The sequence below is a fragment of the Triturus cristatus genome, chromosome 3_1 (genome assembly GCF_964204655.1).
Source record: "Triturus cristatus chromosome 3_1, aTriCri1.1, whole genome shotgun sequence".
NCBI lineage: Eukaryota > Metazoa > Chordata > Amphibia > Caudata > Salamandridae > Triturus > Triturus cristatus.
The window spans coordinates 216488584-216512415 of record NC_140583.1 but is presented as its reverse complement, the minus strand read 5'-3'; the positions used below and the strand labels follow the sequence as shown (position 1 = coordinate 216512415).

The window sequence follows — 23832 nt, the reverse complement described above, 5'->3', positions numbered from 1 at the left end:
AACCCACATTCAATCGGAAAGGTAGGGAATCAAGATTAGACTATATCTTAGTGCAACTATCCTCGTGGTCGCATGTCATTGATTTTAGGGTTATTGATAGAGAAGACAGCGACCACAATGCCCTGGAATTGGACTTTCTCCTCCCTGGACAGGACCATGGGGAAGTAGAATCGTCTAAGACAAACCCTGATCTAGTCCTCGAAAGTAATAGGAGGAGAATTAAGTGGGAAAAAATAGTAGCAAGTACAGTCAAGCTCCCCCGGTTTTATAATAATCTCATTCCCATATTGGAGAACATGGCCACTTTAAGTGATGAACCTAGTTCTGGGGGGAAAAAAAAAACAAATTTGGCTGAACCATGAAGAAGTCGTAAAGACTCTGACTGCAGACCTATTCAATAATGGACCAAGGAGGGGGGGGGTGGAAGGAACCAATGCACATGGTATAATGCGGTGTGCCGCAGAGCAAGGAGGGACCTTTTGTCGAGCATTAAGAATCGCAAAAGTAGGCCTGAGATTCAAGCCAGGAGACGCGAATACAAGAAGTTGATTGCTAATGCTAAGATTGAGTGGGACCAGAATAAATGGGAAGAACTTGCCAGCTCTCTAGCCTCTATGGACTCACGGAAGTTTTGGCGAATTGTCAACACAGGCTCCGGGGAACTTGCTTCGGCAATAGAGCCAAATATTTCCTCCAAGATTTGGCAGGAGCATTACCAGTCTCTGTACACAGTGGAACCAGGGCATGGAGGCTGTATTATTCCATCTGTACATAACTGTCTGGAAGGGGACCCATTCACTGAAAAGGAGGTCCGGGTTGCCATATCAGGCTTGTCAACTGGGAAGGCACCTGGCCTGGATGGTCTCCCGGGTGATCTTTTTAAACAGGAGCCAGACATATGGGCCCCTTATTTCCTGGTACTATTCAATGCGATTCTGAAGGGTATGGAGGTGCCCTGTACTTGGCTGGGCGCAGAGGTGGTTCCGATTTTTAAGAAAGGCTCGCCCCTGCTCCCATCCAACTACAGGCCCATCAGCCTGATAGATGTGTCGCAAAAACTTTTTGGAAGGCTTATTTTAGATCGTTTACAGAACTGGATAGAGGAGACGGCCACCATGAGCCCTTACCAGGCCGGGTTCAGAAAGGGGGTATCCACCATGGACCAAATTTTTCGCCTTAATCTTATTTACTAGAGGACAGCACTTGTCGAGGGGGGCAGCTTGTACACGGTGTTCGTGGACTTGCGTGCCGCCTTCGACTTGGTGCCAAGATCCAAACTCTGGAGTGTCCTGGATGACTTGGGAGTCCCGCCAGATATCCTGGCCATTCTGATTAAATTACATCAAGATAACTTTGCGCGGGTCAGGTGTGGCAGGATGGGGGGCTTAACAGAACGATTCCCCGTTGACAGGGGGGTGAGGCAGGGATGTGTGCTTGCACCCACCCTGTTTTGCCTCTTTGTCAACGGGGTAATCGCCCACCTGTCCAGGATAGAAGACATCGACGCTCCTAAACTGAATGGCAGCAGGGTGCCTGCCATAATGTTTGCAGAGGACACCCTGCTGCTGTCTAAATCCCCCATGGGAATCCAACGGATAGTGGACGGGTTCCTGAAATTTTGTACTGAGAGGGGCCTCGAAATTAACGCCTCCAAGACAAAATTTATGATTTTGAACCCTACCCCCTCAACACGTCCTAACCCTTTGCTAGGTATAGTGCGATTGGAGAGGGTTTCCACATTCGAATATTTGGGGGTAACCCTGAATGAGAAAATGACATGGGGGACACATACGATTAAGGCAAATCTGAAACTATCACAGAAAGTGGGGGGTATTACTAGAATGGCGGGTAAATCTATATATCGCCCACTGGGCCCCATGATACAGATCTATAAATCCCAAGCTCGGGGCTCAGTTACATACGGGGCGGAACTTTGGGGCCATGTTCCTGCTAAAAACCTAACAATCACAGAGAACAAATTTCTCAGGCAGTTAGTGGCCCTCCCCTTGAGTACCCCATTGTTTCCCCTGAGATTGGACCTAGGTCTCAGGCCAATCGCTGAGGAACTTGGTCTAAAACCCCTAGCCTTTTGGCAACGAATATGGAGCAGCCAGGATCTCAGTGATTATAGAAGCGAGCTCCAGGAGTTTCTGGCTTTACCGAACACCAGTAACATCCCCTGGTTAAGATACATAAAGAGTCTATGTGAAAGTTTAGGCCTACCGGAATTATGGACCGACCCTGTTAATTCAAGTAGGAGGACCTCTCGAAAGGCACTCTCACAACTTTACTATCAGTCAAAGCTGACTACCGCTTTAGGCAGTACACGGGTGGGCTCATTGACTCATACATTTATACAATTGAAAGACTCTTACCTAATGGAAAGTGTATTAGATGGTATGGGTCCTGTGATGGCAAGAAAGCTATACCTACAGTGGAGATACGGTTCTCTACCACTGAGGGCATTCACCAGCACTTGGTCCCAGCCTTCAACAATAGAGCAGTGTCCAGCCTGTGCATATCCCCAGGAAAGTGACCTACATGTGGTCCTTTTTTGTAAAGCCTACCAAAGAGTGAGGAAGTACTGGCTTCTACCCATTCTTAAAAATATGGGATTTAGGAAATATCTGCCTGCGTTCAGAATCCTAAAAACTAATTTGTCACCTCTGATTGTTTTTGCTGTGGCAAAGTATTTAATGGCCATGTGGTATGTTCGATCTCGTCTTTTAAAAGAGGGGGGGTTGTATAATGTTATAAGATATTGGATTATCTCTTTTTATGTTTTTTAACGTTCGTACTATGACATTTTTGAAAGTCATTCCTTACATGGAACTGTTTAAAATATTGAAAACTTCAAAATTTTAAAAACTGCTATGTATTTATATCTTTGATGATCTAAATGATCGAGAATAAAGATTATTTGATTTGATTTGAATTACAAAAACAGAGATGTGATCTTTGGTGAAGTCAAAATCAGGGGAGAGGTGCTCTTCGACTCAAAGAAAATTCTGGCCTTCTCTGATTACACGAAAAATGGTCAATCGTCAAGAAAAAACATACAATCAAGTAAAACAAATTACAAGTACTTGGACTCAAATATATGATAATATATCCGGACAAGGTAAAAGGGATGTTTCAGGCTAAATTTCACTTTTTCAAAGCACCGGTGGATGCATAGACCTGGATGGAGGGGCAGCTCCCGCCGTGTCCCCACGCTGCGTCAATTAAAAGATAATGAGCCTGACCTGAGAGCAGTGCATCCACTGGCAGCAAGACCTAACGAATGGAAGACACCACGCTCAATGACCGTCTTACAGTTTACCTGAGCAGTGGATCTGACAGACATCTAGAAGATGAAACATCAAAGGGAAAGACAATATTCATACTTCAGGGCACATAAAATCGATTCTAGAGATTACACCATACATTTATCCCGGCAAGGGAAATTCCCATCACTGGAGGAAAATAATTTTTGGCAAGGGAAATTTTAGATCACTTGTGACAATGGGGGGTGGGGGCAGTGGAGAATGGGGCATGGGTGGGTGGAGAGTCAGAGAAAGAGGAGCCAAATGGAGATTGAATGCATGTGTGATAACTAACCTTGCAACTAAAGCAGTGTGGGCAGGCATTGCATTTGTTTTAAGGAAAACGAGGGAAACAGACTCCCCAAGGATGCTATGGGAGGCATACAATGACATACTTGGGCATACAGACCGGAATATTGTTGCCCACAGGAAGAAAGAAAAACTATCCACAGTGTCAGGACCCTATCAACACAATATGGATAAAGAAGCCCACGAGAAAGGGACTCTGCCTCAAGATCTCAGGTACGCCATCACTGCCATAACCCACAAGTAGGGAAGACGCAAAGAGAAGCGTGTATGGTAGCAGCCAATTTCATTATTAAATGTAGAAACAAAAATATTGGTAACTAGATTGCTGGGAATCATCAACTTCCTCATACAAAAAGACCAATCCGAGTTCATGTCCAGGAGTTCCACCAGGCTTAATCTTGGAAGACCACATCATTGGATGGCCACAATGCAGACCAAGACAGAAGCCTTAGCAATAATTTTCTTAGATGCTGAAAAAAGGTTTGACTTGGTCTATTGGCCATTCCTTTTATAATTGAGTAGCTCTCCTATACTGGGATTCTACAGTACTGGTCAGGGTGAACAAGGTGACGTTCCATGCATTCAATTAGAGAAGGGGCACCTGTAGAGGATTGAACTTCAAATTCAGGGTATAGGGAAATTAGCATAGCGCCTTCCTGTAAAGCACCTAACACCAAAGGTGCAGTTTAAGTCCATAGAACTTCATAGACCACCACTACTTCTTTATTTTATGTCTGAAAAGACATTGGATCCATAAAAGTTTAATATAGTGAAAGCTAACAAACACACTGTCATTTTGTAAAATCCATGTATGAGGCATCATCAATATGGTGATGGGGGAGCAAGCCATCTCTCACCACCATCATCATCAGCATCTTAGGGTGTCCCCTGCTCTGGCATAGGATCAGCCAGAATCAAAAAGATAATGGAGCCTCTGCTGATAGGAGGAATGTACCAGAGGTAGTGGGTTTGTGTCAGATTGCGTGATGACTGGCTGCTCCTTTGTAATTTCAGCACACGCCATCGGTCAGGTGTGAGTAAAGGTTGGTTTGCACCTAAAGTGTCCCATCACGCTCTCCTAGAAGGCCTCTCTCTGCTGCAGGGTCGACGGCAGACTAGGGAAAGCCCTCACGTCTTCTCTCTGGAGTCAGAATGGCAGGATGTAGGTCAACTTGTGCTTCACTTTTTTATGCTTGCACTTGGACTTGCGCTTACCGCAGGACTTCAAATACAAAGATGAGCAGTCGCTGGAAAGGCCTCTAGATTGGGTCCACGCCAATTACTTGGATTAGGGACAGCACATACATAGACTACAACTTCTTGTGTGCTGTAACCAACAGATATGCCGCCTGGTTTCGAATTGCCATCAAGTGCATGAGTGCACACTTGTCGCATGATTTAAGAGTCTTGGCCCGAGTCCAAATCTCAAAGACCGGCAACATGCAGATCTGTGAGGACATACCCTTCCTGCAGTTGAATCACGTCTTGAAAAGTGTTGTTTAGGGTGTGGATATTGCTCCCAAGCACATTGGAGAAAATTAGTTTAGAAGCTTAAGGTAAAAAATATCAACGTTAGGAGCGAAGCTCCAGTTTCGTGTTGGAAGACGTGAAAAGAAAGGAAAGAACGTCAGCAAATAGCGATGGCTCTTATACGTGGTTCAATTCCGTAACTTCCGGGGAGGTGTGGAATCAGCATGGTGATGCATAGCGCCACCTATATGTGCTCGGCGCATTGCTATAGAATAAAGTTTTCCCGATCCAGACTGGCACATGGGGTGTATTGTAAGGTGAAAAATCTGAGCTTAGAAGAAACTATCAGAATTCAGCACTATATGGTGAGCATCTGGGGATATCACGTTTTTCTCTAACTCTACCACTTAATGAACTACCCTCCAATTTATATGATCTTCATATATTTTTCGTATAAGAGTTCCCTCTTTCTGTATTTTACATGTTGATTTATTCAGATGTACGCTTACATAAAAATGTACAATTGCCAATGTGGTTAAAATATTTGTTTCAGTGCAATGTGATGATTTAAGTTGCTGAAATATATAGTTTAATATTTTGTTCTAGCATAGCCTGGCATCTTAAGTTTCTACAAATTATTCTTAGATAGATATAATTTAATATCTCAATTTCATATTGCTTCTAAACAGTAAATGTTTAATGGAACAATGAAAGGCCAGAGGGGCTTCTATATTGATTGTCTATTTTATAATATTCAACAAAGTTCAAGGCAGAGTATGCAAGCTGCATAGAAACATTTGTAGGCAGAGAAGAACTACAAACAAGGGACTCCAAGCTGAGGTTCACACAGTAACTGTAAATACCCTTCTTTGCTGAAGGCTATAGAAAAGACCATCAATTCTTCCACCAGGCTTATCTACTTGTTCGAAGAACACAATCGCTGAGGCGCAGTTGAGAACAACAGCTTTCTCCTTGTTGAACACTGTTTCTATTGTTCAAAACAGGTATGTGAGTGTGAGCAAAGGCATTTATGAACCTCGTGGAGGCCAACTTTGTTGCTATGATATATTCAGTTAGATGAGAGACGGGATGGGTAATATAGAGAAATCTTAAATTACTGTCATAATGTTACAGTATTTCATTTGTTCTGCCTAATGACAAATAGAATTGCATCTCACTGCCACGATCATTATCTTGTTCGTTTTCATAGATAATACTATTTATATTATGTGCACTAGGATACGTTTTAGATTTTAATAAAACACACAATACTAGTGTCTAGTATTAATGAAAGAGGGTTTAAGTGCTACTATTCCTGTGGGTCTCGTAGGACTGATGGTTACCTAATATGTCCTTTAGAATGTTTGGTGGGTGCAGGAGTTGCAGTCCCCCAAGTTCTCAGGCTCACATTGGTACACTGACTTAGTCCTTAGTGCCAAAGAGTCACACGACTTTCTCTCAGGCTCTGTTCTGAAGTGAATTCTGGAAAACATATCAGGGTGTGCAGCATTTCACTGTAACATCTCCATAATCAAAGAGTATTCTGCAAACGCAGAGTAAGGAGAAAATAACAAAGGGCTATCTTAGAATATTAACCACCCTGAGTAACCCTAACTTTTCACCTTAAGCTGCTGCACTTACTCCAACTTTGCCTTCCCTTCTTCATTTTTAGGCCCAATTTTAGTATTAAACTCCAGGGCTTGAGACACGGTGCAGCTTGAAAAATAATTTGTGAACGTCTGGAGACAAGGACTTCACCCACCCCAGAATGAATTTAAAGAGCCATTCACAATTTGTGGCAGACCTTCAGCATCACATTATGGTGCTACAGATGGACTGAGTTCTTCAGGATGTATTACAGGATCCACAGCTATACATTTCCAAAAAGGTAAACACTAAGCCCTAAGGTTTTTTCTTCAATCTAATTTAAGTTCACATTTAATGAAACACCCCTCTTTTCCTCCATACTTTTGCAAACCAGAAATATTTAAAGCACTGTGTATCATCTCACCAATTTCTTTCCAGACCCAAATGATCAGAATTGTTTGCACCTTACAAAATGTTCAGCTGACTGATTTACAACACGCCTCTCCCTTTTTGCCTTCGTATCCTACATGCTCTTCCGAACAAAACATTTATTTTTCATTACCGCACTCACAGTGAGAAACACTATCAGCAATTAAGTAAATTATTTAGCAATATTCATCACAATAATAAACAGACAATAAAGACCCTTCCTGAGACCCAGAAAAAGGAAAATTAGCAGGAGGGACAACAAATTAACCTAGCTAAAGTGACAAACACCCACAGGAGAATATCCAACCTAATCTCAAGAATGGCCATAAGTATTTGGGTGCTGTAAAGTGAGCGCTATCTGCAGTATCCAACTGAGAATGGAGAACCACAAACAAAGAATAAAGTCCGTGAACAATAAAACGGAGATCAAAACACAAGTGCAAAAACAAAAACAAATATAAAAGTGCTTTACGTCTCACCACCGCACTATACACAGGCAAAATTGGGACGAATAGTGGTTTCTACATGGTCAGCAGTGAATAACAAAAATGTGACCAGGTTACTGATCATATATTTGACCAAACTAGCTCAAACTACTTGATGACCTAGCACACAAATGCAAAGGCTAAGGACCAGTAGCAAAAGATGACTTTCTACAGCATAAATATTCAAGGAAACAATATTAAGGAGGAGGCATCAGAAATGAAGAGCATCACAAGTGCCACCTTCCTTCGCCACATGAAGAGCCCTACCTTAGGGTTTAATAGTCATTCCTTAGGGGAGACATATATATTGTTAAGGGAAGTGGGGCTTTGCCATTGATTTAAATGTCATAGTCGAACTAGCAGTTTAAAATTGCTCATTCAGGCTGCAATGGTAGGCTCGGAGCCATTTTGTACTTTATCAAACGCAGGGTGGCACAATAAGTGCTGCAGCCCTGGGTGGACACACTGTCTTATATGCCCTAGGTACCATATACTAGGGACTTATTAGTAAGTCAGCTTATGCCAATTGAGGGAAGCCAATTTAACATATATTTTGTAAGGGGTTAAAACACTGAGATCTGGTTAGCACTCTGAGTCGAACAACCAGCAGCATCACCCCAAACCTTTGGGGGTGATCATGCAAAAAGAGGCTTTTACTTTCACACAGGAAACATAACAGGAAGAAGCCAAGGAAATCTGCCCAATAATTTTCCACTCAACTCAATAAGTCAAGAAAACCTGTGAGGTTCTCCAAGGAGTATGGTAAAAAAAATCCCTCAGCTTAACATCTGCAGAACCTGAAATACTAGAGAGGAGTTTTTAAAACACATTTTGAGGCCAAGACTTCCATCCTAAAAGCAAATAATGACTTATTTAAAAACTGCCGGGAAACATTTTTACTATTAAGGAATTGACAGTCTTCCACCCCCATTGCCACTTGACTCAAAATGAAGAATACACATGTTTTCTTCACTCTAAAAATGTGAATCTTTGAACTTGATTTTCTTGTACTTTCCACTCAAAACTGAACACCAAAATACACCACACTGATACATTTTGGAGATATTTGGTGAACTCATCGCCATCCAAGGGCAACAGTATAAACTTGCTCATAATTTATGCCGTCCCATCTTAAAAAACATCTGCTGAGCCTTACAATCCCAATATCTTTCATGCGGGTTTGGGTATTCCACTTCTCAGAGAGAGTTGGTTGCCTACAACTCATCCTTGATGGCACAAGGATGCAGTATGCTTCCTTTGCTACTGTCAATCACACAAGAATAATGCAGTGATACTGTAAATGAATGAGTATTGGTAGCAAGGTCCTCTCTTGGTGTACCCTATATGGCCAACCAAGTTCAGCAGATAAATGATTGAAGACTCTCTCCCACAGTCCCTCTACTACAAGATGCACCCATTACTCCATCTTTGGCCACATGTGCTGTAAATAACCCTAAACAGCTCAGTTACCTACTTCACCAATGTGGCATGTCCTATCACCAATACACTAAATATACTCAGTCTTTCTAAAGCTTTAACCTCTTTCTTGTAAGTATGCATGTACAGGGGAGGCACTGAAGAATCAGCCTTAAAACAGACTATTAAAGCTAGACAGCTAGGTTTTTGCACTCCTGTTCTGTCCTGCAAATCAGACAAGCACTATCATAGGCAGTTTCTTCAATAACTGGGATGACAGCATATTTTCTGTTGTGGCAATCTCGTCAGGATGGATTAATGGCACTTTATACATCGCTTCTACAGTTTTTGAGTTTTATGTATTTCAAGCCCTTAAAAGCAGATTGTTTCAACTGAGAAACATGATTTACCCGTGCTTTCCAAAAACACTGTTCACGTCTCCTATGAATCTGAATCCAAACTAGTTTCACTATTAAGAAGATGTAAATAACATACTCCGATTCAGTAATTAATAAGGATTTACTGTGTGAGATGAACTACTTCCATTCTATTATCAACTTCAATCCAGCTGTCCTATGACTGTTTTGGGGTGATTTGTCATATTGCAAGGAACTTTTTTATAAAAGTTCTAAATCTATATAAAACATATTTTGGATATATACTGTGTGATGCGCATTGTGAATTTGTGTTTGAAAAAACCTGGCTCTCCACAGCTTGACCGGCTTTTGATGCCGTTGTTGGTTTATTACAGACTACAGTGGGTAGGGTCGTCAACTGTGTGGATAGGAGTTGTTGAAGGGCAAATGGAGTGTGATTGACTTGTTTACTAATCCTCTACATAATCTATAAAAAAAACATTTTTCTGCAGCACAATTATTGGTTCTATACTTACTTTAAGAGGCATTGCCTCAGCATCTTTCAGCAGCTCTCTAGCACAGGGAAGGCTGCACTACCAAGAGCATCTGAAAAAATGAATACAACAGAAAGAAATGCATGCTTTTCTTCATGCTTTTCTTCCTTTACCATCTATTTTATAAAATGCTTTTGTCTGTGCTTGCTACCCAGTGATGACAGCCAAACAAACACTGGCAAAGCCAATATGTTTGATATTTATGCTGCATGGCATACAAACAATAAATCTATTTGCTTTGCCAGTACTTGTTTATTTTATTGCATCCATGATCAGATTGCTAGTCGTTATTCTCTGGAATTGTATAAAAAAAAAATCACTTGCAATCGTGCACAAAAGACTGCAAACTGTGGGTGCAAGAGAACTTCAATGTTTGTACACCCTAAAATATTTGCCTCAATAAATCGCCCACGGGTTGATAAACATGAGACAGTGATAAACCTCAATTTCATGAGGTAATATGTCCCTGAGATAAAGCACACCAAAAAATACTCAATTATGGAAGGGCCCACTCAATAATGGAGTTCTAGATCAGAAGTAAAACTTAAAAGACTTATTACAAAAATTCAAAAGGTGCGATACAGAGATCATAATTGCAAAAAGCATGAAGTCAATGCCTCTCAGAATAGGGCATTACAAAACAAGTTGCAAATCATAAAAATGTTAGGCCCCCAAGTGAGCAGCAAAATCAGTAGAGAAATGGACAGCATCCTTAGTAGCTTTAGAAAGACTTCCAAACCAGGGGTTTACGTAGGAAATCTTTTCATAGACTATCATTAGAAGTGCATAATTATCATGGTGAGCAAAAGAATTACATTCAAATCAGAGCACAGGTTTATAAAACATCAAATTGCCATAGCACCTAAGCACTGTCCAACTACATAAATTTGATTCTGCCCATTCGATGCTAATGTCATCCGGAGATGGCAAAAGAAGCTAGTCACACGAACAACAAACTATTACGAATGAATAGGGTACAGTGAGCTAGCCGAAGGTTCTTTAGAAAAGAAAACTGTGTGACCATGCTGGAAAGTTTTCATCGAGAACAGCAAGTACCATGTCAATGGAAATACCTTGACAGTGTACTGCAGAAATAATGAACATAGACCATGCAGGTGGAGACATCCATTTTGAATAAGGTGGTGTCCAGACATAAATTGAGGTCTAGTCAGCAGAGCCAAGAACCCACACTTTTACATCAAAGGAAACGTCTTTCAAGTGTAATAAAATCATGTCAGTGTGCACATATAAATTTACAAGCAAATCCAAAACACTGGGCGTTGTTAATAATGCACAAAAATATAAAATAGGCAAAAATTCAAACAAAACCTTTTTTGGGTCTTTTCACAGGAAATATCTGTGGAAGGGTTTATAAACACCATCACCGTAATTTCTGCATAATGCTTGGAAATACTACATCTAGCTCTATTTTAATTCCAGAACTCGGATTTTAAGTGGAAATAAAGCCTGTGTGAAATTTACATTATGCTGCGATAATATTGTGGAATTTTGCATTATACATATTAGGAAAATGAAAAATTATGTAGTGTGTACAATTTTAATGCACAAGCACGCAACAAGTCAAAGGGCCAGGACCTGAGCAGCTGTTTGTGGTACTTGTGGTTTTTTTAAATATATATATATATATATATATATATATATATATATATATATATATATATATATATATATATATTTTTTTTTTTTTAAGTGAAATGCATCTTTACATACAATATAGACCCAAGGACTCATTTTGCTGTAAATTAATACTGCTAAATGCTGTTTTTACATTCCATGTAGTCTTGCATATTTTTTTGCAGAATTTCATGTAATTAAGTGCCTTGAGACCCTCACGGGTGAGTAGCGCTCTATATAAATCCCTGATTGATTGATTGATTGATAATTGTGCAAAAGAAAATGATGCAAATGTTGCACATTCCTAGTAGAGATCTCAGTGATATTTCTGTACGTTTTAAAATTTCCCGTTTTAGAGCTTAGCTACGCCTCCTCCCTGCAGAAACTATGCATGCAATATCCAGTACTGTGGTTGATGGATTTAGGATCAGCTTTGTAAGTAGGCAGTAAATGACACCCGGAACAGGCAGTTTATTGAAAACTAAAAAGCTGGATGGTTAAATCTATGCATATGCTCAGCCGTCACCTACCCAGCCGGACATTGGACATGGTTTGTCCTCGTCTCTCCGCTGTGTTTTCCTCTCCTCCCCCGCCTTCCGACGAGTTGCTAAGGATCTACGGAGCCATTTCTGCGGCCGATGACCGGTGGGGTATGCCTGGGTGACTTCGGAGGGGATCTCCCCTCTTCGCCGTTCCCTACCCTCCGGGTTTTGCTGCAGTTGCCTGTCCTCTTGCACTGCCTCCCAAGCGACGATGGAGATGCACGAGTCTTGCTTCTCCTGGTGGGGGTTCAGCGGCGGGGAGTGCTGCGGTGCTGCTGACCAGTGACCCCGAGCTTGTTTTGCTTCTTGAGTTTTGGGAAGGCGCGCCCTCCTGGTCCCCGCTGCTGCCTCCACCTCTCCGGGGCTGTTGCCTGGCGTCCGAATCTGACTTTCCCCTGTCTTTGCGGCATTCTGAATGGCGATGCTGCTGCCCCTGGAGCCCCGGGTGTGTGTACGTCAACGACCCGCTTTGTGATCGGCGGTGTCCTGCCCTCCTCCCTCTGTAGTTATGTGGCTGCCTCCCCCATCCGACCCCGAGTGAAGCCTTCCAGTCTGCTGCCTTGTGGTTTTCGTGGTGGATTTTTGTGTGTTCCGCCATTTTGGGTTGATGCTGTTGGTTCCCATGGCCTGGGTCCTCCATCTTGGCGGTTTCGACCTATCCTCATTGTTGCTGGACTGCTCCTTGTTCGCCTGTCTGTTCTTTTCCTCATGTCGTCCCCCCCCCCCCTTTTTTTGGTCTTTTGCTCCCCTCCCATCTTATACTAACACCAATTCACGAGATGTTTATGATTGTTGGTCCCTAGCCGGTTTGTATGTCTTTTGCTGTGACTGTTTTGTAAGTACTTTCCATCTCCGGTCTGCCTGACCCAATTATGCATTCCTTACCCCTTTTTACCATCCCCCCCTACCTTCCATGCCCCATTTGACGTGTGTCTTGGCTATGCTATGCGCTAATAATCCATGTTATTGTGTATTCACTGTTTTTCTCCTATGTTCTACTTAGCTCCTGTAACTGATGTAATTTTGTAACTTGTAATTTGCTGATCCTCATGTAAAGCGCTCTGATACCTCCGGGTCTAGCCAGTGCTATATAAAACTCTGCAAATAAAATAAAAATAAATGAAATATGAAATTAGAGGCAGGTTGCACTACATACTTGGTATTGGAAATCGTATTGCCTTCATCTAATTAATGTTAATTGGTGGATAGGGCGTGCCCCATCTCGCCGGAAAAGTATGAGAGCATGTATGAGTCTGTACTGTCATTATCAAGCAGCCTCTTTAGGAAGTGTGAGAAGCATGTTGTACTGAAAGGTGCATCATCACTCCTTAAAACAATTCTAAATCGAAGCGTTCTAGGTGAACGGTTGTACAGATGGGAGAAAAAACTCCAGGGGAAGAATGTGCCTCCTGTTCTTGCGTGCGCTGCATCGCCATTTGGCGTTTCAGCGCGCACAATGAAATTCGTTTTATTTATTTACATTACTCCGGTCGGCTGTGAGCTGGAATTTACTACCCCCCACCCTACCCCTCCCCCGCCCCGCCCTGCAGCACTCCCACCAGGAGCTGCTACTGTTTTCTATCAAGACAGTTAAATAGAGGCAGTTGAACAGAACAAAAAGCCCTTAAGCGGAAGCCGACATGTCCTAAGGCTGATCTCCAGAGCACACAAAGTACATACACATATAAATATACACTAAAGTACATACAAGAGCTCTCTAATGCTCAACCTAAAAAAAACACAGTGCCTCGTAATCTGTGCTCGTTTGCACATCTGTCCCAAAGCATGCGTGTATTTCTGTGAAACAAGAACACGCTTTCACTCCAAAGGTCACTTGTAAACAGCCTTCTCGCATGTTCAAGGTTTCCCAATGATTCGCCGTATTTACCGCAGTTTGTGCGCGTCCTCTCTGAGGAGCTCTGGAGAGGCCTCTTCCTGGTTCGTGCAGCTGGTGGTTCACCCCAAGCTGCGGAAGACCGGAAGCAGCCAGGACCAGACTAGTGGGGGTGTTTATGTGACCCCTGATTTCAAGTAACAGGACAAGAGGAGAACAAGGTCATCAGCGTGGAATAAGAGTGCATCCAGTATCTCCTATGGTGGGGGCCAACAGACCGGAAGTACAGACACAAGGGGTGTGCGGCTGGGCTGACACCTGAGCTCCCAGGCGATGTATGCACCAGTCACTGAGGGTACAGGTGATGCTTCGCAGATTCTCCACAAACCTCATGGACTTGGTTCAACTCAGCTGCTTGCTCTTAGCGATAACTCAGAATGACTGGGTCAACCACAAATGACTGCCAGTGATATAGACAGGAAAGAAGTGGCTATGAACTGCTCCCTGCTCAGGAACATATTCCATTTTTAATACACAGCTTCCACATGAGCAATCGCAAAACAATTTTGGGAAATGCAATTAACAGGAACATATGAATTCTACTGATAGCAGTAATGTCTGCTCCAGCTCCATCGAACACTATACTGCTTTTTACTACACCCTTCCATAAAACATCCTGCTTGAATAGCAGTTTGCCGCAGTCTGGAGAAGCCGCTGGTCTTCAGCACAGCCCCCTTCTCTAGGTTGTACCGAGATGCCTATGAATGTCCCAGGCGCTAAATCATTTTGGTGGGGACAGAGTGCCCACTTGTTTACCAGAAGCACAGCTGGCGGCAAAAGAAGGCCTCGCCAGAGAACATCCAAGCAGATAGTACTGCAGAGGCAAGCCACCTGGGTAAGTTGTTTCTCCTGGAGCCACCTGACCATCTGGAAACAGCAGAGAGGAAATCCTGAATATGAAAATTAAAGTTGTGCTGTTCCTGAATGATCTAGAATTCAGCAATATACAAAGGACAGTAGGCTACAGAGGCAAAGAGATGGGAATCCATTTCTTTGGAATGTAATGTCCTCTCACACCCAGTTGGGTGTCATGCTTCATCATCCTGAAGCCAACTGCAGGAGTGACACTACAAGACGGGGTGAGGAAGATAGGGGTGAGGAAGTGAGGTGAATTAGGAGCGCACCACCTGACTGGATCGAGCTTGCTCCACAAAGGATGTGTGGGCTCTGGACCTGTTGATCGCGGGAGGCTGACCAGGCATCCTCACGCTGCTTAGAGAAATCTGGAGAACATTTTCACAATCTTCTCCCTTACGGTGCAGGTTTCATGAGGTCTCACATAGAAAGTATACAGAGTACAAAAAACTAAATGTAACTTGAGAACCGTTCAGCAAAAGAACAAGCTGAAAACACTGCTGAATTAGTGGACATTGAGGGAAATGGACATAATGCAAGTGCTATGGAAGCTGAAGCAGTCCTCAGTGAGGACAGTGGATAATTCCTTAGTGGATATGAAAAGCCACATCAAAAAGACAGACCGAAGTTACAGGCCTAGATTGGCTGCTGACTAGGTGGTGACTGTAGTGCAGGTGTATTTAAGTGGTGCAGTTACCTTAATTTCACACTTTGATACAAAGATAGAAAATACGGCAAACACTGTTGAAGGCGCTAGACTCAGACTGAGCTGTGCTGGCCACAACAGATAATGAAAACATGAGATATGTCATGCAATGCATCCTAAACTTGATAGTTCTGCAGGGGTCCTCCTTTACTCCTGTGGAGGTCCTGAAGGCAACCTGACATTTAAGTAGACGCCTAATAGCTATATCTGGTTTCAGCACTATGAGAGGGCGTTGAAAGGCCAGTGACCAGGCAGCTTGGTGGAAAAAAGTACCTAAGGAGGACTCAAAATCCTCAATTTTCCAGATTAACCCTTACCACACAGCAGAAGAGGCAAGAACTAACATCAGACAAGATAGAGTTGACAATGCTGGGTGTATACGTTTTGCTGTGGTTCCCATACAAACAGAGTAGTCTGGTTGCAAAAGAGTGCAACACATTTGTTTTCTCACAAACTGCTGTTGCTCTGGAGTTTTTGGAACAGCAAAGTAAAGAGAGGGACTTAAATGCTGAAGTAAGGTGGGCTTGCGACAGCAACCTCCCTTGTTTACATAGGAATGTTTATTGACGGTTTGATTTCTACCCCTCTGCCCATATTTTTAAGAGGAGTTGGCTACTGACATTGTTGCTGATCAAGAATATCATACGGGAAGTGTTTTTTTTTCTTTTTTCTATACTAAGTAGCAGTGTATTAATCTCGTAAAGGTTATCACCTATTTACCTTCTCCATACCCCCAACTCCGGTAGTAATATGGAGTATCTTTGGGTGAGGTACTCCTACAATGAATTCTCTTATGCTTAAAAAGCAAATTAAAAGGGACATTTGGGTTTTAGGGTATTTGCAGAGACCAGAGGCAAACATATGACGATGCTATGATCAATAAACTTCAATAAAAAGTATTTAAAATGAAAACATCCTGCTTTGTAGGTGTACAGAAATAACAGGAAAAGCAAACAACCATTGGCAAAGCCAAGAGGTTTCGTCTTTGAGAACTATTGGCTTAGCCAATGGCTTTTTGGCAATGTTGTGCAGCATTCTCAATGTTGCATCCCATTGGTAAAGAAGAGGCCATCATTTTGTAGGATTGCACCATACATGCGTGTGGTACAGAGTGACATGAATTCATTTTATTTACCTAACCAGGTTGGATCACTAAATAAAATGGAAAAAAAATGGCAGTGTTTTTTTTTTAAAGCATTTGGTAAGAAGCAACACAGGCGCTGGTTTTGGGGAGAAGCAACACATAGGTGAGGATGGGAGTATTAACACAGAGGGCGTAGATGGGGAGCGCAGAGAAGAGAAAATCAAATTGGTGAATGAGAACGGGGAGGAGAACAGGGGGAGGGGCACAGAGGAGGGGAAGCACAAGACGCAAGTGCATTAAGAAGCAGGTCGGGGGTGATACACGCAGGCGAGAGAAAGCAAAATGAGCATGGATGGAGGAAGAGAAGCACGGATGGAGGAAGAGAAGTACAACAGGGAGACCGCTGGAGAACACATGAACTCTCGTGGAGTTCTCAAGACAAAAGAAAGAAGATAAAGTAGTTCCCATAAGGTGGGCAGTGGATGGACACACTTAAATTAGCAATGAGGAGGGATAAGACACAAGATGGACAAGCAAGACATTGAAGAAGAAGTAGGCAAATGAAAGTGACAGCAAAGCCAACAATGGTAAGCAATGGCCAGGCTACAAGCCTCTCTACGTGGTATGCAAAGAAGACCTCCTTTGCAATCAGACTGCAGTATTGTCTGGTAGGCTCGACATTGAAATGACCCAACCAATAGGGTTAGCTTTTGAAGTGATAGTGTTTGATTATTTACTGATGCTTCAAGGAGTGTGCTAATGGGTGAATGGTTGGATGTGTAGATGGACGTGTGTGTATGGATACCAATGGGTCAGTGGATGGATAGGAGTGAGTGTGGCTACATGAATAGATGGGCCAGTTGATTGAAGGAACTGCAAATGGGTTGGGCGAATGCACAGACAGGTGCATGAGTGAGTCAATAAGTGCCTGCGTAAGTGAAATCCTGACTGTATTGGGCAAAAGTTCACACCAATCAGCCGACCGTCTTAGCCAAAATAATCAATATGCTAAACAATGCTGTCAGGCTGCCTCCCAGTGCTGGAAAGAGCAAACAAATTCTATAGTATGGGACAAAAGGCTCATACACAAAATGCACATCCAGTTTGATGAAAATAAGACAGAATTCTGTAAATGAGTGGATTAATATTAAGCCTTAGCTAATGCATACATTAAATATATGGACGACGACTGCCAACCACTCAACCAGGAGTCAACAATGCTCTTAGACATGTCGTCTTTCAAGTGATAAAGTACAGCTAATAAAACGCTGGGTAAAAGTGGTCATATCAAAGATGGGATGGGACCGACTCATCAGCAGAAGAATGGATAGAAGATGAGAATTTTCAAGGACTTCAGAAATATCTGTTGCTCTATTTCCTGCTGAAACGGACTTCAATAACGGGGAACCTCATAAATAGAGACCACCCATTAAGTTGTTTGGCATCCAACTGGTTGGATGACAGAAAAATAGAGGTGGATGATCATGAAAGGCTTAATAGGTCATGAGGTTGGAATACTTTGCCTAGACATCCAGTAGTGCAGCTGTGTAACCATTTGTGTACGAGGCATAGGTTCTTACATTGTATGAGTAAATGCCTCCCTTAAAGCAGGGGTGTGAAGGAAATGCTTGGGGATTGTACAGAGGCAGAGATGAAGGAACTACTCTTGACCTCAGATGCCACTCCTTTGGCAGGTCTGCTATTGGCCAGCTTGGATTCAGTTGGAATCAAGGAGATACTGACATGGATCGGTAAGGTTGGGAGGCGGATCATTATATTTTAAGGTGAAGATGGCAGTCTGCAGATCTGTGACGTGATAAATGAAGTGGAAAGACAAATAAGACTGGTAAGCAATGAGAGAGCTCATGAGATGCATGGCCAGATTGAGGCAGTTTCCTTCAAAAACAACATGAACGTGGATGTCTCTGAACCATTTTAGTGTGGTTTGTGTAGACGTTTAAAGTAAACAAGATTAGATAAGCGAGAGGGAATGTGACAGTCTTAATGAGGCTTTTTTATGATCAGTGACATGACCAAAATTGGGAAAGCATATCTGAATGTCAGGTTTCAAGAGGAAGAAGAAAAATAGGTTGGCATTTATGGAGCCTTTTGGAGGAGAAATGCAGGACTAGTTTGCTACCCGGGTGTCTAAAATGCTAGAGACACATCAAATCTCAACGAACAGCTTTGAATCTTCCCTCGGCCAAATTGCCTGAGCCCTTTATTCCAAATCAGTATTTTTGTTCATCCCAGAACTCAATTGGATTTGTCTATCATGCCGACCCTGTTGTGAAACCATGCTACTGTTAATTCTATGATCAAGTTTGTACAAACTATTTACAAATATTTATTTAGGGATTTCAGGCTTAGAAGTCAATAGATATTAGCCTCCCCCTGGCTACTGTTCTTGTGGAGCAGGAGTATATCCGCCTTGCTCAAGTTTTCTAGCATACCCCATAGCTGCTAAGAACCCGGACAAATTTGCTAGTGGACTGACAGCACTTTTTCAAGCTTGTAATATCCTGCAGTGTTTAACACCTGGCAGCGTGCTTTAGCTAGCTTCAAATCTACCACTACTAACAAGATTCCTCTATTTCCGATTCCCAGTTACTGCTGATAACCAAACGGAGGCGGTGAGCCACTCGTCCCCCGTCCATCAGTTGTTCATCGATGCACCATTTTATGCCTTTAATATCAATAGTGACTAAAGAGCCCTATCGATGAACGAGCGCTTAATAAATCCCCCAAACATAAATGCCTGAGTTAAATAATTTAGGTTTGTATTGGTTGCCCATCACTGCCACAGCCTCTGCAATGCAAGTTTTCCTTTTTATAGGTCTTTCTCAAACATCTAGGAAATAAACAGTTGAAGCTTGTTCTCCAATGAAAAACATTACATTGGATTTAGAATACACAATGAAGCGTATATAGGTACATAGTGCCCATACTTACAGGTGCTACTATTTTCCCTGTCTGTCCAACCTGCATGTCATTGGGAACAAAGCCGGCATCCACAGCGGCACGAGAGGCACCAACTAAAGAGAAAGAATCAATCAGACATGCACAATGACACGAACATTGCTAACCATCTTCACAACTGACCTTTGTGGCAAAGCCAACATAAATTTATTGTGTTGAGGTGTAAAGTTTCATTGCCTTCTTTACTAAGCAGTGTAAACACAACAAATAAAATCTCTCATAAGGACAGTCTCTTAACGGCCAACAATGTCCACAAATAACTTCTACGCTTCGGATTATGAATCCCATTTATTTGAAAATTCACATAACTATATAACATTTTTAAACAAAAATATTATGCAAAATCTTCTTGAAATGGCTAAAATATCTCCGATAGTTGGCGACGGTGGACTGCCATTCTGATTGAAACATTTTCAAACTCAATAACAAACACAGTCTCCCATGACCTCAGTGACAGTCTAAAATCCGGGAGCAACCCATGCAGGTAAGAGTGGTGTGTCAGGGTTGGGGGGCTCAACAGACAACGACGTGGGGAAATTATTTATTTAATTTTGCCTCGTCGTCCTCTGTCGATTGCACCTCCCACCCCACCACGGGCCGCTCCTGCTAAAATATACACTGCTTTGCTCAAACACTGATTAAGGATTTTATTGAGAGGCATGTATTGGTTTATTTCTTCAGGAATGTCCAATTAGAATGGATTAAAAACATGGACTATCAGTGCTGCCTTACACAATTTTAAATCCTAGAAAGATGGACAACCCATCTACGAATAAACCAAACGTATATTTTCATCCAGAGTCATTATTTGTTATTTACAATAAAAAAAGAAACAAGACAGACCGCATAAAATATTACCTGCTGCATGAAGCAAATCAGCAAGGTCATATAAAAGCTTAAAGTTCTCCCCATTCTTTAATCCACGCCCTGTGAAGAAAGCAAATGAATAATACTATTTAGCAAAAAATATAAAATATTTACATAAGCACAAAAACATTTTCAAACACGTCAAAAAGCAAAGGAAGAGAGGACGGAGTTCCACACATTACCAGATAGGTGCTCTATCGTGGCTTGTTCCTCTTTTATGTTGACGTTTTGGAGGGGTGGAGCCTGTTGGGGTTTGAAGGGCACATGACAACAACAAGGCATCTCTTTTGTGCCACTGCGTCATATTGGCTCTTCACCAGTAGACCATGGGAAGGGGGCCGATACTGTGCATCAAAGGGTGGCATTGCATGAGTTATCGGGTCTGTGTAGCATTTGCTAATGCTCTGTGATATTACTGTGTCCTATAAAGATGTATTTCATAGTGCCCTTAGAACATCTGTACTCTAAGCTTGCTCCAACTCTGCCTTCAAATCTTATTCCATGTAAGATTGCAGAACCACTACTGTAGAAAAGATGTGGAATTGACCAAGATCTATTAAAACCATTTGTTGCAGCTACTTGTACATACAAGTTGCTCGAGGTTTTCAAAGCACTCGACCTGACTTTTAGCTGTTATGTGATTTGGTAGTGCTAGTGCAAAATACTTAAAATTCCAGCTTTATGACTATTTAAAAGTTTAAATTAGCATTTGTCTTCAGACAGATGAAGGTCACTGTAGAAAGCTGGAATACCTATGCTTCCAGAAATCCCACTATATTCAGTGTATTGACTGCCAACTGTATGCAACTGCTAGCTCACATTCAACATTGTATAAATGCCTAACAACCACGGAGGGTGGATCCAAGATGGCTGCTTAGGTAGACGCTCCTCCCGGAGGCTCCAACATGCTGCTAATCAGAGGCCCCCCCTACACTAAATGTGCAACATTTATGGTGTGGGACTCCCCGATTAGTAGCATGTCAGGTGCATGGTGGCGCTCACTCCCTGAGAACTGACCGTTGATGAACGGTTTCTTCAGGGCACATGTCCTAAAAAATGAAGAGGGGGGACTAACTAGGTTAGGCAGTATGCAAGTGAAATCATGACGAGTGCCATCACAGCGCATGTCACAACACGTGAAATTGCAAGTGACATCATAAGTAGTGACCTCCCTGGCAGTGACATCCCAAGAACTGACATCAGATATTAATAACTCACACATAGGTTTGTGAGGTATATCATGAGTACATTTAGCGCATCATGAGATTTGGTGTCGGGGTTGTGCCAAAAAAGTGGCGTAATCCCAACGCAGAATCTGGGCCTCAATTAATACATTTATTTTAAAAAACCCTGTCACAAAGAAATTTGCAACAAGGAGAAGAATGACAGTAGATCTGTTATGCTCAATTGGTTGTAAAGACGCCATTTTAAAATATTTGATTGAGTTAAGGCATCTGCTGTTAAGGTGCCAGTAAATCTCAGGGAATAGTAATAATGGTGAGATAACTCTGGACTTTAACACATTTGTTGGAGCGATCTGTGTTTTGTGAAGTCCCAAAATTGAATAAAAGTAGTAACATGCAGATGACAGATTTTTTTTTTATGTAGATAGGTAAGGGGGTTACTGCTTTGAACACAGAGATCCTTTTGTTACTTGCAGTTCATAAATTGTAATCTTTATAATGTAGCTAAATAAGCTATCAAGGATATGGCTCCTACACCTTATAACCCTGACTGTCTCATGTAATTCATCTTGTATGTTGATTTATTGTCAATGTATAATGTGTATGTTACGTAAAGAGCTCTGACACCCTGCATTGGGTTGCGTAGTGCTATAAAAGAAATAAAATACTGCTATTGAAATTGTTATTTGTGTATATACTAGGACAGACAAACACATCTGACATTCTTACAGTGCATGCTTCTATTATATACAGGGACTGAACAAAGGCAAATGCTGCCTCTCAAGTACCTGTGAAGAGAAGCTGTGTGCCTTTGTTTCCCCTCCGTGGCATTTACATTTAAGTGTGAGGTTCCAGGGTGCCTCCAGTCAGGCTATTCAAACAAAAGGAAGCCTGATGGCCCCTTAACTTTGGCCCAGCTGTTGATAAAAATAAAAAAAAGAGCTCCCTCTCGCCTGCACGTTGCTGTTGGGAATGAAAAGCAGACAACGTACAGGCGCTGCTGATCGTGTACAGGTGTATGAAAATTACACCAGGATAAGTTCTGCATATTCTGTGGGCCCAACGTCTTGGGAGGGGGGACGGCGTCCACCCTGTGAAAATAGTGGATGGACGCTGTGTACCTGCGTTTACCCCCGACTTGTGCCGTGGTTTTCTTGCTGCCGCAGAGTGGGGAGATTGAGGTCAGCTGGCTGAGACTGACCCAATCAGAACACCGCGGTGGGAGTGAAGAGGCCGTAACTTGCTGGCAGTGGACTGGCCATGGGGGAGCATGACTGGGAACCCCAGTGTTGCATGCTGGAGGGCGGCGATCAAGCTGCGAGGAGAGTAGAGATCCGCTGCACAAGCGGACATGTCCCAGGCCGTGACTGAAGCGGTAGACAAGAGCAACCGTAAGGATCGTGTGGCAGGCCCTATGTACCTGCGGACTAGGGACACGGCGGCCTCTTTCCATCCTCCTCCCAATATTGGGAAAAGCAGACTGAGGGACGCTCTAGAGCTCACCCGCCTTTAACAAAATGAGGCCTACTCTCCAGAATGAGAATTTTCTCTGAAATTCTCGGCAAAAAACCTATGTTGATAATCTAAGTCCTTTAAGACAAGGACTATACATCCTCGGCGGTTGGATGTGGGTTGAAGGTGGATTGCTCAGACTATATCATAGGAGCATAACAAATATTAAAAGTTAGCATTTTTATGGACGAGTTCGCTGGAGAGACTAGCTAATGCCTAGAGAGGGGACGCAGCAAATCTAAAAATACAACTGACGAATAGCTTGCAAACAGCTGTGATCAGGAATTCATCGCAACAGGAGGATCATCCATATAAGCCGACTTCTAACTACGAACTCTAACAACTCATAATGAATGGCAATAAGGCTATTGCTGAGAAAATAGACAATTTAACAATAAACGTAACTCTGCTTCGACAGGACATGGCTGCGGTAAGGGAATGTGTGACCGAAGCAGAGCATAAGCTCTCTGCCTTGGAAGATACTGCTAATGACCAAGCGGAGGCGGTGTGCTAACTGTAACTAACCACAAAGCACCGAGGACAAGGTCATTGACTTCGAAAACAGAAAAGGCAGAATAATGTCTTGTTTTAAGGTGCGCCAGAAGAATAAGAGATGCATTCCATGGAACTTTTTGGGGGAATGATCCATACCAGAGCTCCTTA

At 42.5% G+C, this 23832-nt stretch overlaps 1 protein-coding gene across 1 annotated transcript in view; it reads right to left on the bottom strand.

The window, feature by feature from the left end:
• Positions 1–23832, bottom strand: part of ETFA (electron transfer flavoprotein subunit alpha) — a 300814-nt gene that overhangs the window by 134292 nt on the left and 142690 nt on the right. The window contains exons 8-9 of the mRNA XM_085643692.1: positions 20465–20533; positions 19580–19662 (exon numbers count right to left, since the gene is read on the bottom strand). Of these exons, the coding sequence (XP_085499818.1) occupies positions 19580–19662; positions 20465–20533 (152 nt within the window). The remainder of the gene's footprint in view (positions 1–19579; positions 19663–20464; positions 20534–23832) is intronic.